The sequence below is a fragment of the Dicentrarchus labrax genome, unplaced genomic scaffold, assembly GCF_905237075.1.
Source record: "Dicentrarchus labrax unplaced genomic scaffold, dlabrax2021, whole genome shotgun sequence".
Taxonomy (NCBI): Eukaryota; Metazoa; Chordata; class Actinopteri; family Moronidae; genus Dicentrarchus; species Dicentrarchus labrax.
Window position 1 is genome coordinate 18642447 of NW_026136720.1, and position 16004 is coordinate 18658450.

Sequence of the window (16004 nt, forward strand, 5' to 3'; positions counted from 1 at the left end):
TTTTAAAAGCTGGAACCAGAAAATATTTAACATTTTCTTCTGAAAAAAATATTATGATGATTTATTATTATCAAAATAGTGGATTTATTTCCCTTATGTTCAACTAATCATTTCAGTACTAATTCACAACTATGTTTCAGTGAAATGTTTTTTGCATCTCAGGTCTAAAATGGAGCATTTAAGTTTCATTTGTTATAGCTTCACTAGATGCTACCTGCCATTAGAAATGTTTGTGCTGTACTTTCCTGCTGCTTCTCCTTTTTTATTAATCCACAACACTTCTCTCCTGTCTCATTTTCGGTCTGTTTGACCTCCCTCCCTCTCTCTGCTGCTCTCCCTCTACTTCTTACTCACTAATGGATTTCATGTCATTGCCTGGTTATCACTAACAGTCGCCTGTAACCTTCATCTCTCTCCCTCTTTATTTCTCTCAGGAGGGTACCATCCGGTGAAGATCGGGGATTTGTTCAACGGGAGGTACCATGTGATCAGGAAGTTGGGGTGGGGCCACTTCTCCACCGTATGGCTATGCTGGGACATACAGTGAGTCACTCACACACACACACACACACATTTGCACACACAAGCATACAGTGTAGTACAGTATAGGCTCACAAGAAACTCACACTCTCACCACACACACGTCATGACCCACAAATACATTCAACACACCCTGTCACCAACACAAGTTCACTGACACATGCACACAGATGCTCTTCTTGCAGTCCTTCACTTCACCTTGCTCTCTCACACACATCACCTAAACCACACACGCACCACACCTGTTGACACGATTTGGTACGTCACTACAACAACGGTTGCAACCAACACCATCCTGTGCTGGCAGCCAGGCACCAAAGCCATCCATTTGCACTATAATGTTGTTTCTGTGTTCACGTGGCAACCAAGGTGGATGGATGACACTGTATTATCAACCCAGTGTCACCTTTCACTGACTCGCACACACTCATCTGCTCGTGTCACTGGTGTTAATTACACTAATGGTGGTCGTAAACTAGTGAGCACACTGTACGGTCAAATATGTCAAGGGTGTCGATGTCCATTGGATATATTCTGTTTATCCACTGTGTTAATATTAATAATTGTGTTGTCTTCTCTACTACCTACTACTGTAACATGCATAATTTACGCATGAATTCATATCAGAGCAATATGTCCAATATTATTACTACTACTCATTGCTCATATAGTGATCAATCTCTAGAGAATGATCACCTGAATCTGCAGCTCCTCTCAGCTTTATAGCGAGTTTCAGCTCATTGTTTATCTGTCCAGCCCACAACTTTACTGTTTTGGTTCACTCTCAGCGCTCTCATAGCAGCATTTTCAACTGTTTTCAGAGAAAAAGCTCTAAAAACCCACTGTACACTACTTGCTTGGCACCAAACAGCAGACAGTTACAGTTAGTGGAGGCCAAAGTCAGGTCTTTATCCACTCAACCAGCAAGTTATTTTGTATGATTTTTTTGTTGATAATTGTTTTTTTTTTGTGATTGTCTACTCAATTAAATGAGTTTCAGTACTTGTCGTACTTTTACGAGAGCTAGGACAGTATAAGCACATTAGGCCGCTCAAAAACAGCTCTGAGACAGCGTTATAAAGAAAGAAACTGAAGCACAACCAGAGACTGGACCAGATTTGCATTAAATACACTTTAAAAACAATGTATAATTAAAAAAATTCTAATTTAGCTATCAGTTACATTCATTGAGTCACTGAGTGTGCTGCTGACTCACCGCTGACTCATAATAATTTTACAATGCACAAACCTAAAAATAAGGATGGTATTTGAATGTCAACACTTGGTTATTCTATATGCAGAGCTGTGTTTTTATTAGTGTGTAACGACCTAAATATAGGAATTGTTATGCTTTTGTTACCTTAGAATGGGCTGCTTTTTATCTACAGACACCATGTAGGCCGCCCTGTTGAACCGCCATGTTTCTACAGTAGCCCAGAACGGACAAACCAAACACTGACTCATGTTACCTTAAATAAGAATGATCCCATTGAGTTATATGAAAGGAGGCAGGGTTATACCAATCTGGGGTTTGCATAAAGAACACTGGTATTATAAAGGTACTTGGTATATGTAAATACATTGAGATTAGGTATCAGAATGGGTGTTGGGTGAGAAATAGTCATAATGATCCCTACAATACAGCCTGTTACAATATAATTAGCGATATATGGGAAAAGAGTTTCCCAAAGAGTTTGTTAAAGTGTTTTGTGTGAATTAAGATGAAAGAGTGTATTTGCTTAGGAATTTTAATGGTCTTTTATATACCTCTTGTCATTTCTTTTATCCACTAAGAGTAAATGTGGTATTTGATATACAATAAATGATGATGATGAAGTTATATACTTGGTATCGATTATGATCTAGGTCACAGGATGGGTCAATGGATTCTATAAGGAAACCTGAAGCAGCCTGAGACACCACCCTGGTAGCCAAAAAGATTTGGCGAATAAAGCATGGTGTGCTGAAGAGTTGTGCGGCAGCTTTTAATTTTGATTGGCTTCTACCATTCGCGTTAATGTTATTCCTGTTATAAAATGCCACATTGCCACATTTGTATTTCCATTGGCAGTGTGGGCAGTGTGAACGATAGCTGAGCAAAGGTGTAATAAAGGTTCAGGCGAGAGCCATTTTATAATATCTTTGACATGGACACATTAATCAGCATTACTGGATTTAACAAGGCATTGGTGTGTGAGTCGAAATGAAATGCCCTTATGTATCTGTGTCATTACAGAGTGAAGAACTTTGTGGCGATGAAGGTGGTGAAGAGCGCCCAGCATTACACAGAGACTGCACTGGATGAGATCAAACTGCTGCGATGTGTGAGAATCTGATTAGTTTGACATTTAAGTGTGTGTGGGAATCCTTTTACGCTTTTCATCTTTCTTTGTTATTTTGTTTGTTCCTTTTTTCATTTTGTCTTCCCTTCCTTCCTTCTTTACTTTCCTTACTTTTCATCCACCTGTGCTCAATTTTGTCCTCCTAATATCCCTTCTTTCCTGTTCTTCCTACCTCCTCACATCCCCTCTTTACACCTTGCATCTACTCTTCTCTGTTTCTCTGTTAACACAAAACACTAAAGATACACTGGTCATTTATCTTTCATGCTGGGTGCAGAGGACAGTCATCTTTGAATCAATTTTTCAGCATCTTTATCACCCACATCCATCTCCCTTGTCCTCCTCCTCTCCTCAACTCTCTTTTCCTCATTCTCACTCTTCTCTTTCCTCCACCATTCTCATTCTCCTTCAGTCATCCCATCCCCTCTTTCTTTCTTTTTTCATCAGCATGCCCTATTTTTCCTCTCCTTTTTCCTTCAATATTCTCTTATTTTATCCTGTCTCTATCCTACTGTTGTCTGTCCTTCTTCTGCTCCTTCTTCCTGTCAGCTTTGCCTCATCTTATCGTGCTCTTGTCTTCCAGGTGAGAGAGAGCGACCCTAGCGACCCCAACAAGGACATGGTGGTTCAGCTGATAGATGATTTCAAGATCTCTGGAGTCAACGGCATACGTATCCCAATCAGAAGAGTGTGTGCGTTTATATGTGTTTGTGAGTGACATAGATATGATAACGTGAGACCTTGACTCTCCATCCCAGATGTGTGTATGGTGTTTGAGGTGCTAGGTCACCACCTGTTGAAGTGGATTATTAAATCCAACTACCAAGGTCTGCCTCTGCCATGTGTCAAGAGCATTATCAGACAGGTAAGGACACACACACACACACACACACACACACACACACACACACACACACACACACACACACACACACACACAACCAAACTATTTATAGACCCAATATATCAGACATTGTTGACTGTAGTTCCGCGATATTTGGATAAATTATGAATCTGACCACTGCAATCTAGGATTTGTAAAATTACATGGATTTCCCTAAGAGTGTATTATAGGTCAAATAAGGTGACATTGTCCTGAATGGAGCTGTATCTTTATATGACAATGATATTTACCATTGTAAATCAACCTATATTTATAGGCAGTTCATTCTCTTTTGCATGGACAGAGTAGTAGTGTTTCTCTCCTGACCACTCTCTGGATAAATATATGCTTATCAGCTTCCTTTTTTATAAGATCTATTATACATAGTTATGTGGTTCTTTTCCACAGGACTTATTCAGAAGGTTCAACTTCACCTAGATAGCTGGCAGTATTCTTCTTACTCTGAAGCAGTGGTGCTTCGTTGCTTTTACCAGCCTAATTAAGCAAAAAGTAGGTTAGTATATCATAAAACATGCATGTGTATTGTAGTGCTGAGACTTACAGTATTTCTATATATAATTCCTCGAGGAGAGGAGGTAAAGAAATCGTAACTTATTTGGTTTCTATGTCCAAATGCTGATTGCACGGCTGTAAAAGACTGAAAGAAAACGTGGATGAAGAAATATAATATAAATAGATATAAATAAATATATAAGAGCAGCTTAATTCACACCCAATACTGAGTCCTACTGATACAGTGCATGCTATTGTTTACTTCACACTTCACACTTCAGTACCACTTCCATCCTAAGATGCGGGTCTTTCAGGCTTGTTCCCTTCAGCAAGCTGATGAGCATGTGAAGTTGTTGAGCCTTTTCAGACGCTGCTAGGCTCCGGCCTTTAAGAAGCCAAGTTAGTTATACACTGTTTAAGTTAGTTATACACTCTTTAAAATATTTTTGCACACCATATTTCTTACTGCATATAGTGTTTTATAGTCTTTCTATGGTCTATTATATCTTCATAATATTTTTATTGTATTATTCTTTATTGCATTTCTACACTTACTTTTTACACTACATTTCTCTGTACTGTACTACTGTGTAAACTTGAATTTCTCCCATGGGGGATCAATAAATGAACATCTTATCTTATCTTATCTGAAGGCTGAAGATGAGTAGAAATTAAATGAGACTGTTCCTCTGGACAGAAACAAATGAGAGAAACAGTGAAACAAAAACATCCACAGTCTCTCTTCTTTGCCCTCAGAGAGGGCACAACTATACAATAGTTTTTAATTTGGCTCTGAGAAAGACAGAGGTTGCTGTGCAAGAGGCTTTGTCTTAAATTTTTGAGTGTATACACAACTAACCAAGAAGTGTGGGCATGTTTTTCAGTTATAAAATCTGGGTCTGTTTATCTTGACGTGTTTGTAGGTCCTTCAGGGTCTGGACTACCTCCACACTAAATGTAAAATCATCCACACGGACATCAAGCCAGAGAACATCCTGATGTGTGTAGATGACGCCTTTGTAAGGCGTATGGCCATGGAGGCAACCGAATGGCAGAAAGCTGGAGCCCCCCCGCCATCTGGATCAGCAGGTACACACAAAAACACTCACACTAGGTGTATTTTAAAGAAAATAGTATAGTATAGTATAGTATAACATAGTATATATAATATAAAACAACTCATAGTTTCTTAATGCTAAGCTAAGCTGAACGGCTGCTGGCTGTAACTACATATTAAGCATATAGGAACGAGTGGGGTTGATGTGACCAAACTCTCACCAGGAATAACCAATGACGGTAATTCTCAAAATATGTTTTAATGTTTTTTCTTTACATCTTTTCCTAAAATTTTGCTACCAAATTATTATTTATTTTACATGGTAATTTAAAGGTGAAATAAAAAAACTCATCAAAACGAAACATTCAGGAGTAACATCTTACTTAGCAGCAGCATAGCGCCACAAAGATACAGCATGCAGTGAAGTCTTGTGGGTTTAGTGTTTTAGTTATGCAAAGTGTGTAGCTTCTTAATCAAAATTTAGATTTTAGGTAAAAGGGGAAGCTTACAGTACATGTAGTAGGTTAACATCTCTTTTTCCTCTCTAAATGATCATGTTTAATATTGAAGTGCTCAGTAAAGAAACAGGATTCACACAGAAGCCTCCTCAGTTTCTTGCATTTTTTGTACCACACAGAGACATTTCTTACTTTTTCATCTCCTGTCACCAAGTTCCCCCACAGAAAAAAAATTAAGTTCTTAAAGAACTGTCTTGAAAAACCCGACATGAACCCTGTCCTCCTGGTGAACCCCCCCCCCCATGAGCTGTCAATTGCTTGCATCAGCTGAAGGAGTCTTTTTCAGCCTTAGGGTAACCAATTATACTGCTTACATTTCTACAAAATTAAAGTCAGGCACAAGACCATCAACCGTCAAAACAGGAGGACTCAGTGGTGATAAAAATCTGCCCGTGACCGAAGAGGCAAAATAAATAAAAGGTTTTATTGTCATGTGCTTATAAGCAAAATGTCTTTTATTTTTGCTTCTGCTGGCTTGAAGCTATGTAGGACAAAAATAGCAACATACTTGTACTGGTATACAATGCTGGTTTAACAAGTTTATTTAGCAATATTTTGTAGAAAACGCTGTTTGATATATTATTTTACTTGCTGAGCTGCTGAGCTGGAAACCCTCAGTAGATGACACAACAATCAATCAGTCATTCCTAAAATTAATGTTTTGTGCACCACTTTGTCTGTTGAGAATGCATATTAAGAGACTGTTTATGGAAAATACAAAACATTGATCATATTTTTTTTGCGAGTGTGTTGGAAAATGAGCAGGACTCAAAAGGATTTAAGCAGGACTTAAAGATATTTTTATATATATTAAGTATCACTCTACTGTAACTCTTTTCAGGTTTATCCAAATGTTGATTGGTCTCAGATGATTCAGGTGAGAGAAGACTACTGTCCTATATAGGAGCTACAATTCTCACGCATGAGAAGAATAAGCCATGAATATTATGGATCTGGGACAAGCAAATTAAGGCTGTGGGAGTGTGAAAGATCTTTTTCTTCATTTGTACTTCACCTACAGAACGTGGACAAAACCTAATGATTTTCTTTTCCAGACGAGTAACGATATTGAACATACCGTGAACTCTGGTGGATTGATGTTGGTGACACTTTGAAGCCTCTGATTTTTGTTGTTTTTCTTTCTGTCTGTCAGTTAGCACAGCCCCCCAGCTCAAACCGGTGAGTACAACAGATGTGAGTATGAAATGAGAGGAATGCACACACACACAAACATAAACACACATACACACACAAAGTCAAAAACAAGGTACATACAGCATGTCACACTGTTTTGGTGTGATCTCCATGATAGCTAGAGATACAGGGAGGGTGCATCACAATATTTGGAGGCAATATTTAAAATGTCTGTTGGACTTTGCTTGCATGTCCCTGTCAGAGAAACGTGATTAAAATAAATTATTTCACTATGGCTGTGCTGTGAAATTAATTTATCTCTAAAACATCAATATGTTTATATTAGGTTAAGGGTTCAAATCTTAAGTATTTCTTTATAATATTAAATATTTATGACAAAATAAGCAACAATCATAGTAAAAGCTCATAAAAAAAAACATCCTCAGTTACTCCTAAACTCAGCTAATCTGCATCATCAGGACTGTGTGGGTGAGGTCTGATCAGATTTGATTGACACTGGTCTGAAAATATGAGCAAACAGGCCCACAACTCTCAGCAGACTTTGATTCAAATGTTGCTAATCCTGCACTGAAGAATGTGGCATCACCTTTTTCCAATTCCCGCCCACTCCAAATCAGCAAACAAAGCACAAACAAAAACACAAATACAGAAATCTCTCTTAAAATGGCCAAAACTGAGAAAATATGTTTTCCCAGGGCCTCTAAGAAGTAGGATTATTTACTCAACATATAAATTAACATTTGATCCCCAAGTTTAGCTAAAAAACTTAATATCACTTTATTTTGAGATGCATGGTTTTCATTGGACAGCAATGATGTGCTCTATTTAAAATGCTCTAATAATTATTATCAATATACAGTGAACATGGTAGTGGACACTACATAACCCAACATTCAAATAACTATCAACATGTTTATTCTTTGAATACCTCCCATTCATTTGTGGTTTTTGCCTCCCCTGTGACGCTCCCTCTTCCTTTCTTGTCCCATTTTTTGTCCCAGGTGGGGAAGATCTCCAAGAACAAGAAGAAGAAGCTGAAGAAGAAACAGAAGCGGCAGGCAGAGCTGCTGGAGAGGCGGATGCTGGAGATTGAAGCCCTGGAGAGAGAGGCCGAGAAGAGGGAGGAGAAAGCCAAAGAAGGAGGAGAGAAAGGGGAGCATGAACACAACCTGTCTTCACCGCTGCAGCCGCCACCACCGCAGCTGGGCCCTAGCATGGCCCTGGGAGAGAGCGACGAGGATGATGATGATGATGAGGAGGATGGGGAAGATGAGGAGGAGGAGGGAGGAGAGAGGGAGAGGCCCATCAGGTTGACTAATCATACATGTGAGTCATGTGATCCGAAGAGTTTTCCCCAATTTGAATGCTGTGGTCTTCACCAGGGTTGGACAGATATATAACTTTATTAAAATCAGATATCCTCAATGAATGCTGTTCACCCTTAATATGATAAGTACAGCATGATGCATGGGATTTGATAATTGAAGAATATGTATTTTACCCCTGGGTGAATCTGATTTGTTTCGCAGAAATGAAATGAACTTGAGTAACTTCAGTCTAACAACCAGGCTAGCCTCATGAAACGTAACAAATAAAATATTCTCTGTTGGAAGGTTCAGTCCAGAAATGTTGGTCGTGGTTTCAGCTTCAGATAGCTCATATTGGTTCAATCCTGTCTTTGTCTCCATGTAGGAATCTACGCGTATTCTACTTTGCATTCATTGTTATTTTTATTATTTAATTGTTAATTTAACATACTTAATGCTTAATTATTCCTTATTTATTGAAACTGTGTGGTGTACAATCCTTTCTTTCTCTAAGTGAAATGCACTGTGGAGGAAAAGTGAGCAACATATCCTGTACTTCTTACTGTATTGACGTTATTAACGATTAGGAAGGTGAAGGTGGTAAGGCAGAGCAGTGGCTCCAACAGATCTGCAGCATGAGTGAGTGTGCGAGTATGTGTATGCAGGTTTGTGCAGTCTGTCTGTGAATGAATAGGAGGTGGATTGGCTCCAACCATCAGCCCACGCTAGTCCCACTGTGTATGGGAGGCTAGGCTGATTCACAAAAAACAAAAAAAACAGTCTTTCTCTGTCTCCCCACCTTCTGTCTCTTTCATTCTCTCTTTTGCCTTCTCCGATCTTTATTCTCTTTTCGTTTTCCTCACTGCCTACACCATATCTCCTTCCCATCCACCTCCTCTCTTAACAGTTTTTCCTGCACTCTGTCCATGTTAGGCGCAGCACCTCCCCAGGAGCAGAGCGAGGCGCCCCGCATCACTGACGACGACCCCAATGATGATGAGGAGGAGGAGGAGGAGGGGGGAGGAGGAGGAGGAGGAGGAGGAGGAGGAGGAGGAGGAGGAGGAGGAGGAACCCACGCCTACCGCTGAAAAAGATACTCCTATTCCCCTCACCAACGAAGAAGGTAATGGAGATCCAACGCAAGCAGAGGTAGAAGACGAGGAAGGGAAGGAGGATGAGGAGGGAGGATTAAAAGGGGCAGGGGATGAGAATGAGGAAGAGGAGGTAGAGGAGAAAGTAGAGGAGGAGGAGGAGGAAGAGGAGGAGGAGGAGGAGGAAGAGGAGGAAAAAAAGACTGAAAGAGAGGAGAATGAGACAGACGAGCCAAAGAATGAGAACAAAACAGAGGAAGAAGCAGCGGTAGAAGAAGATGTGTCAAAGGAGCAGGAGGAGGAGGAGGATGATGAGGAGGACGAGGAGGAGGAAGAGGAGGAAGAGGATGAGGATGAGGAAGACGAGGATGACGACACGACTGCAGAGCCCCTCACGGAAACCACCTCCCCCATCAAACTCCACAACAACAAAAGCAATTCGGCCAAAACCAATGGTCACGTTTTGCTGGGATCTGAGGGACTGAAACCGAATCCTGGAACTCCTCCACCTCCCTCGCCCACCCCTGAGCCTATCCTCTGCCCTCTGGTGGAGTCCGAGCTCAGCTACACAGACAGGGACAACTCTCTCAGCTCCGGGTATGAGATGCAGAACGGCGAGCTGCCTGAGCCTGGATTGACCAACGGCTCCAGTGACCGCCACCGGGTCACGATGCCCCTTTTCCCGGATTTGCCCTTGGATCCTCTGCCGGGAAACCCCATTTCTGTTGGCACGGCAGACATTGGAGCAGGACCATCACCCAACAGCCCCACCGCTGACCGCAGTCGCACTGTGTCGTCCTCAAGCACGGGAGACACACCTAAAGGTAAGACAAGGTTTCTGTATATCCACTGATTTACACGCACAAAATGATTCTATTCACACATAATTACTGATACTCAAGAACTCCATTACAGAGCCACAAAGTTGTTTATTATGTAACATTGTATGTTTCATGATATAATGTTATTTCAACTAACACTTGAATGACACGTCAACACCTTTTCTGTACACATAAGCTCATTCATGTCCTTACATTAAAACACTAATTTCAACACCTTTCATTGCCTATACTATATGTTGCACCCCTTACCTCTTTGTACATGTTATTTCCTTTAATACCTTTAATACTGAATTTTAATAATTTATCTTTAAAAATCACAATTTATTGGTTAATTTATATATTTAACACAGCTCATTCACGTGATTATTTCATAATGTCTTGTTTTATTTATAATATTGAACACTTCATGGCTTCATGATCCATGAAAAAACAACAAAATATGTACAAAAATATGTTGTAAAACATGGAATTAATATGCAATACACCCACTATGTAGAGTAGATACCACCTGTCAATACTTTAATTATGTATTATATATACTGTATTAACAAATGATTTAATGCTGCCTAATTATTCTTCCTTCTTGCCAAGGTCTCTATTGAAAAAGAAGCTAATCTACATATAAATTAGAACTTTACTTTTTAAGGAAAGGAAAAAAGCATAATAATAGTTAGAGCTAATTTAGATCTTAGGTGAGGTAACAGATTGGCAAAAAATGAAAACGTCTTTTCATTTTCTGTCTTATACATTATAGCTGCCTGGTAAGATAATCCAGTTGCTCATTATTACATTTTAGTTTTCCAGATATCTCCTCTGGGTGTTATCAATGACTCACCACCATCATTACTCATCCACCCAAAGCGTTCATTTTATTATCAATAACTTGGACTTTATATCTTTATAGGTCACTTCTAGGATCACATCTCCTAAGCTTAACAAGAATGTTAAACAAAAAATGTCTAATGAAGTGCAACCACCACATAAAGTTTATTTTTCCAGTTAAATTACACTCACAATGCCTCATCGGGACTTAGTTCAAACTATTTGGATCACTTGTTAAAAAATGTAATGTACATTACAATGTGTAAACTATCTCTACTTACTGTACTGTATGTGTTAATGCTGTTTTTTCCCACTCCATCCCTTCCTAGTCAGAGCCAGAGCTGCAGATCTCCTGATCAACCCACTAGACCCGCGCAACGCCGAGTCTATTCGAGTCAAAATCGCTGATCTTGGAAATGCCTGCTGGGTGGTAAGACACACCCTTTATTTTTGACATTTTGACCACCTACACGTTGTCCTCAGGTAAATAAATACCCACAGAGAAGAAATGAGGGGTATGTATGTGGCAAATTGATCTGTGACATCTTAATCATCTAATCACATTCATGTATGTCGAGATATCCTTCTTACTAGTGATATATGAAATTAACATTAATATAAATAGAGATAAGTATAATTTCAAAAGTATCTTTCACAAACTTCCAATAAATAGGACAGTGTAGTTGGTTGAAACTTCGCTAATAAAATTGAAGGGAGCTATGACTCCAGTTTTTCTCCTAGCACCTATTCCACTGAGATTATGTGGCTGTGTGCACACACAATTTATTCTGAGTTATCAACCAAAACATGAATGTAGTTATAGCAGTACTAATATAGATTGAGACTGTAAACCTATCTGGGAGGTTTGGTCGTTGTGGGTCTCACAGTCATCGAGGTTCAGATATTTTAAAGGAAAGTAAAGAAGGTGATGAGGAAGAGTAGAAGAAGTGTAACAATAACTAGAGAATCACAGTATATGATGTGCTTGGAGTCAGTTTGAAGACTATTCCCAAATAGGAAGTAGAATCACAACACAGTGTAGCAGAAGTTAGATTTTTTCCCCCAGTCTGGTTAAAATATTAAATAAGTTTTTACAGACAAAAGGTAAATGGAATTTAAGTAGGCAAAATCACTGGTCCATGTTATCTCATTTGTTGGTTGATTAAAAAAACAAAACAATAAAAATCTAATCTTCTCCTCTCTGTACAGCACAAGCACTTTACAGAGGACATCCAGACGAGACAGTACCGTTCCATTGAAGTCCTGATTGGAGCTGGTTACAGCACCCCTGCAGACATTTGGAGTACTGCCTGCATGGTAAGGAGAACACATACATATATACAGCACATTACATACATATATACTCAGTATAGATGTAAGTACAGTGCTCTGATCTTTTGTAGGCTTTTGAGCTGGCTACTGGAGATTACTTGTTTGAGCCCCACTCTGGAGAGGACTACTCCCGTGATGAGGGTGAGCATTTAAATCTCCATGATCACACAAATTTGATTTCCAAAAATAGAAACATAGAAAACATTTGAAAGTATTCCACAGGGGGAATCATAGCTTAATATTGTATGTTGAGACTAGAGGCTTGATCTACAGTATGTCCTAGATGATGACTTGAAGATGAATAAGAAGTAGTAATGAGGGAAATGTACAACAGAAATATAAAAGCAAAGTGTCTTAAATGCTTTATGGACTGTTCTAATTTGAAATGTAATTGACTTAATGTATTTTTAAATGAAAGTGTGTGTTTGTGCGCTATTGAAACTCAGTTTGCTTGACAGGTTTTCTCCATTGTTCAGGTGGTTTGCTGATAACTGCGTTCTAACACTGCAAATGCAATGATGCAACTTTTTTTTGCTTTTCTTTATTTTTCACATGACAGAGGGCATGGTTTTAAAAACACAGGTGCAGACACAGAGTACACATTGCACCAGGAAGTCTAAAGTGAGACTGTTGTTTCTATCAGTGCATCTGAACAATGGACAAAAACTGTATTAGATCGGTACTTACTGTATTGTAAAAAAAAAATAGTGAGTTTAGTTGAAACTATTATAGCCATCCCTCTCCCCAAATCCCCCTATCCACTGTCAACTGTAAATCCTGTCCTTTAATTCTGCTGCTATGCCTCCACTCATCTTCACCCCACTGTATACCTAAACCTGAATCATTCAAACATTATAGATACACAGAGAGATTTCCAACAAACTGTGAAGTTAGTAACTTCAGTGTAAGAGTAACATTACCCAGTTACTGTGATTGAGTATATGTGTATCTATATTCATACAAGCAATACAGTCCCTGTATTTGCATGTAGACTCATCCTCTTTACTGTGTCTAGCAAACACATTTTCAAACTGTGCACCCTCATCCTCACCTCAATCCTTGATCTCTTCATCTCCCCTGGTCTTTGATCTTACCAGCTGATTGTGCTATTTTCCTCATTGCATGTGACACAGTTATCCTCATTTTGCATGTTTTGCACAGTTTTATCATGACAGAAAGACACCTTTGATTTCCCATCAAAAAAGAAAAAGAAATCCAGCTTCAGGTTCCAGTTGACTTAATTCTGCATCTGAATGCATCTCACTTTTATTCCAAGGCTGTTCACTTCATTTCACCACCTCTGCTGTGGAGGCACAGCTCACTAACACAGGTTTCTCTCCTTTACTGTCTGTGACTGTCTCTTTTTTCCTTCCTTTCCCCCCTCTGTTATTCCTCCCTTAACCTCTGTGATCTTTTCTACCTGTAACGTCTTGTTATTTTATTTCTCACAATCCATCCTCTTTACAATTTACTTATGTTACTTTCACTGTCCTTTTTCAATTAATTCTCCCCTTCCGTTACCCTTTCTCTCTGTTGCATCTCCTTTTCTTCCATTTCTTTTTTTTTTTGTCATCCTTCTTCCTTTTTCCTTCCCCCTCTCCTCCCTTCCACCTCCCTTTCTCCTCCATAGACCACATAGCCCACATCATAGAGCTGCTGGGCTGTATTCCGAGGCACTTTGCGCTCTCTGGAAAATATTCCCGGGAGTTCTTCAACCGAAGAGGTAGCGCTGGCCAGAGAGCTGGTGGGACTGGGACACATAAATGTCTAAAACGGACAAAAATGGACACTAGCAGGAAGTTGGGACACCATATAAACATAAAGCTTATGTTGTTGTTAATTTGATTTTGGAAATAATTGGATTTATTAATCGAAATAGTGACTGAAAACAGTGAGAACAGTCTTGTAAAATCCTCACCACTTTAAGGTGTTTCAGTAGCTGTCCAACTGCGAGTGTGTCCATGCAGTACTCCAAGGCAGCAGTGTGTGTCAGTCCCATACAGCCAGTCGTGTTTGTGTGTGTGTGTGCATGCTGTAATGCTGAACCGTGCCTGTTCCCTCTGTGATCTATGTGGTGGTGGGCAGACCACATCGCTCTGATCATGGAGCTCCTTGGGAAGGTCCCACGCAAAGTGGTCGCTGCCGGGAAGTACAGCCGAGAGTTTTTCTCCAAGAAAGGTAAACGACACCGTGGTTGGTCAGGTGGAGGGTAGGCCTGATGTAGGGATAGCTGTAGTACATGAAGAACTGCCTAGAAGTCTTTTGTGTAGTAAAGTTTGTAGTGCTGCTACAGAAGTCTGAATTAAGTCAGCTCAGATGCTCTCAGGTAAGTTGTCAATCACAGCAAACATGAATAATGAATTGTCGGGCTGGGCGATAATTGGTTATTATAGTTTATTGGTTTATGTATCATGATCATATGATCACATTGTATTCTGAGTTTCAGGCCAGGGTTTATGTTACTTTTGTGTCTCCCATAAGAGATTTTCTTGGATTGAAGGAATTGTTGCAAAAAAAATGCGTTCACAAAAACATGCTCAGTGATACAAGAATCCTAAAACATACATCGCATAATAGGAATAATGATTGATCATTTTACTAAATTCTGTTGTCCAAATGAATTCTTCCAGTTGTGATCAAAAAACAAACAAAATTAGTAATTGAAGATTTTGTTGTACACATTCGATTTTTTTTAATCGCTTTAAACATCAGTTTCATTTTCATATATATTTGTCTAAATATTCTTCATATTGTAATATTTATTTGAACTTTATCGCCCATCCCTACTTGATTGGCATTTAAATACTTTGTTGTGATTATCTTAATCATCTGTGCACTGCAGAGTAATTAATTCACTACAGTCACTTTATATAGACTTTAACAAACCAGCTTGTAGTTGACAAAACAATAGTCAGATGTTTTGCCTTTGTAATATCAGCGATCATATCAGCAATTTATTTGATGAAATAACAGCCAAAACCAAATATTACACCTATAGTAGAAGTAATATATCATTACAGATTGGATGTCAAAGTTAGGATCAATAACAAACGCAGTAAAGACAGTAAAGTCATACTCCCAGTCTACACAGCAAGGCTTTAACTTACTGCATCTAAGGTCTTAAGTATGTCATACACCTCACTGATTCTGCTCATCTTTGAGCCTGGTAAGTGCATGGATCTGTGTTTGGTAGAGCTGATAACCCTTGCACTCTCTCATTTATTCTCTTTTTTCTTTCTTTCGATCTCCTTCCCTTTCTGCTCATATATTCTTCATAATGTGTCATGAGACCTGAATATTCTGCCTTTGATGTTGTCTCTATCTGAGGTCTGAGCCTGCACTTGATGTCTCAATGTTCTCCCTTTTATCTCTTGGTGCTCTGTTAATCTGGTCTGACTTTCTCGCTCTGTCTCTCTGGGCTTCTCCTGTCTACCGTGCTGCCTTCGGCCACGAAGTGCAATCGAGCTGCCTTTTTACCTTTTTTTCCTTCATGCACGCTGATACTTGACTTAATAAGAATGCAAACCCAAAGATTATAAACATACAGTAATATGTGACAAGCAATGTGCAATTAATGTAAAAAAACAAAACACAGCTGTAAG

The 16004-nt window shown here is 39.3% G+C and overlaps 1 protein-coding gene across 1 annotated transcript in view; it reads left to right on the forward strand.

The window, feature by feature from the left end:
* srpk2 (SRSF protein kinase 2) overlaps positions 1–16004 on the forward strand; it is a 66150-nt gene that overhangs the window by 45927 nt on the left and 4219 nt on the right. Inside the window, exons 4-16 of the mRNA XM_051381419.1 lie at positions 435–543; positions 2777–2864; positions 3466–3553; positions 3641–3747; positions 5202–5367; positions 7007–7047; positions 8010–8334; positions 9249–9302; positions 9349–10230; positions 11400–11500; positions 12280–12387; positions 12474–12543; positions 14488–14580. Coding sequence (XP_051237379.1) covers positions 435–543; positions 2777–2864; positions 3466–3553; positions 3641–3747; positions 5202–5367; positions 7007–7047; positions 8010–8334; positions 9249–9302; positions 9349–10230; positions 11400–11500; positions 12280–12387; positions 12474–12543; positions 14488–14580 — 2232 coding nt within the window. The remainder of the gene's footprint in view (positions 1–434; positions 544–2776; positions 2865–3465; positions 3554–3640; positions 3748–5201; positions 5368–7006; positions 7048–8009; positions 8335–9248; positions 9303–9348; positions 10231–11399; positions 11501–12279; positions 12388–12473; positions 12544–14487; positions 14581–16004) is intronic.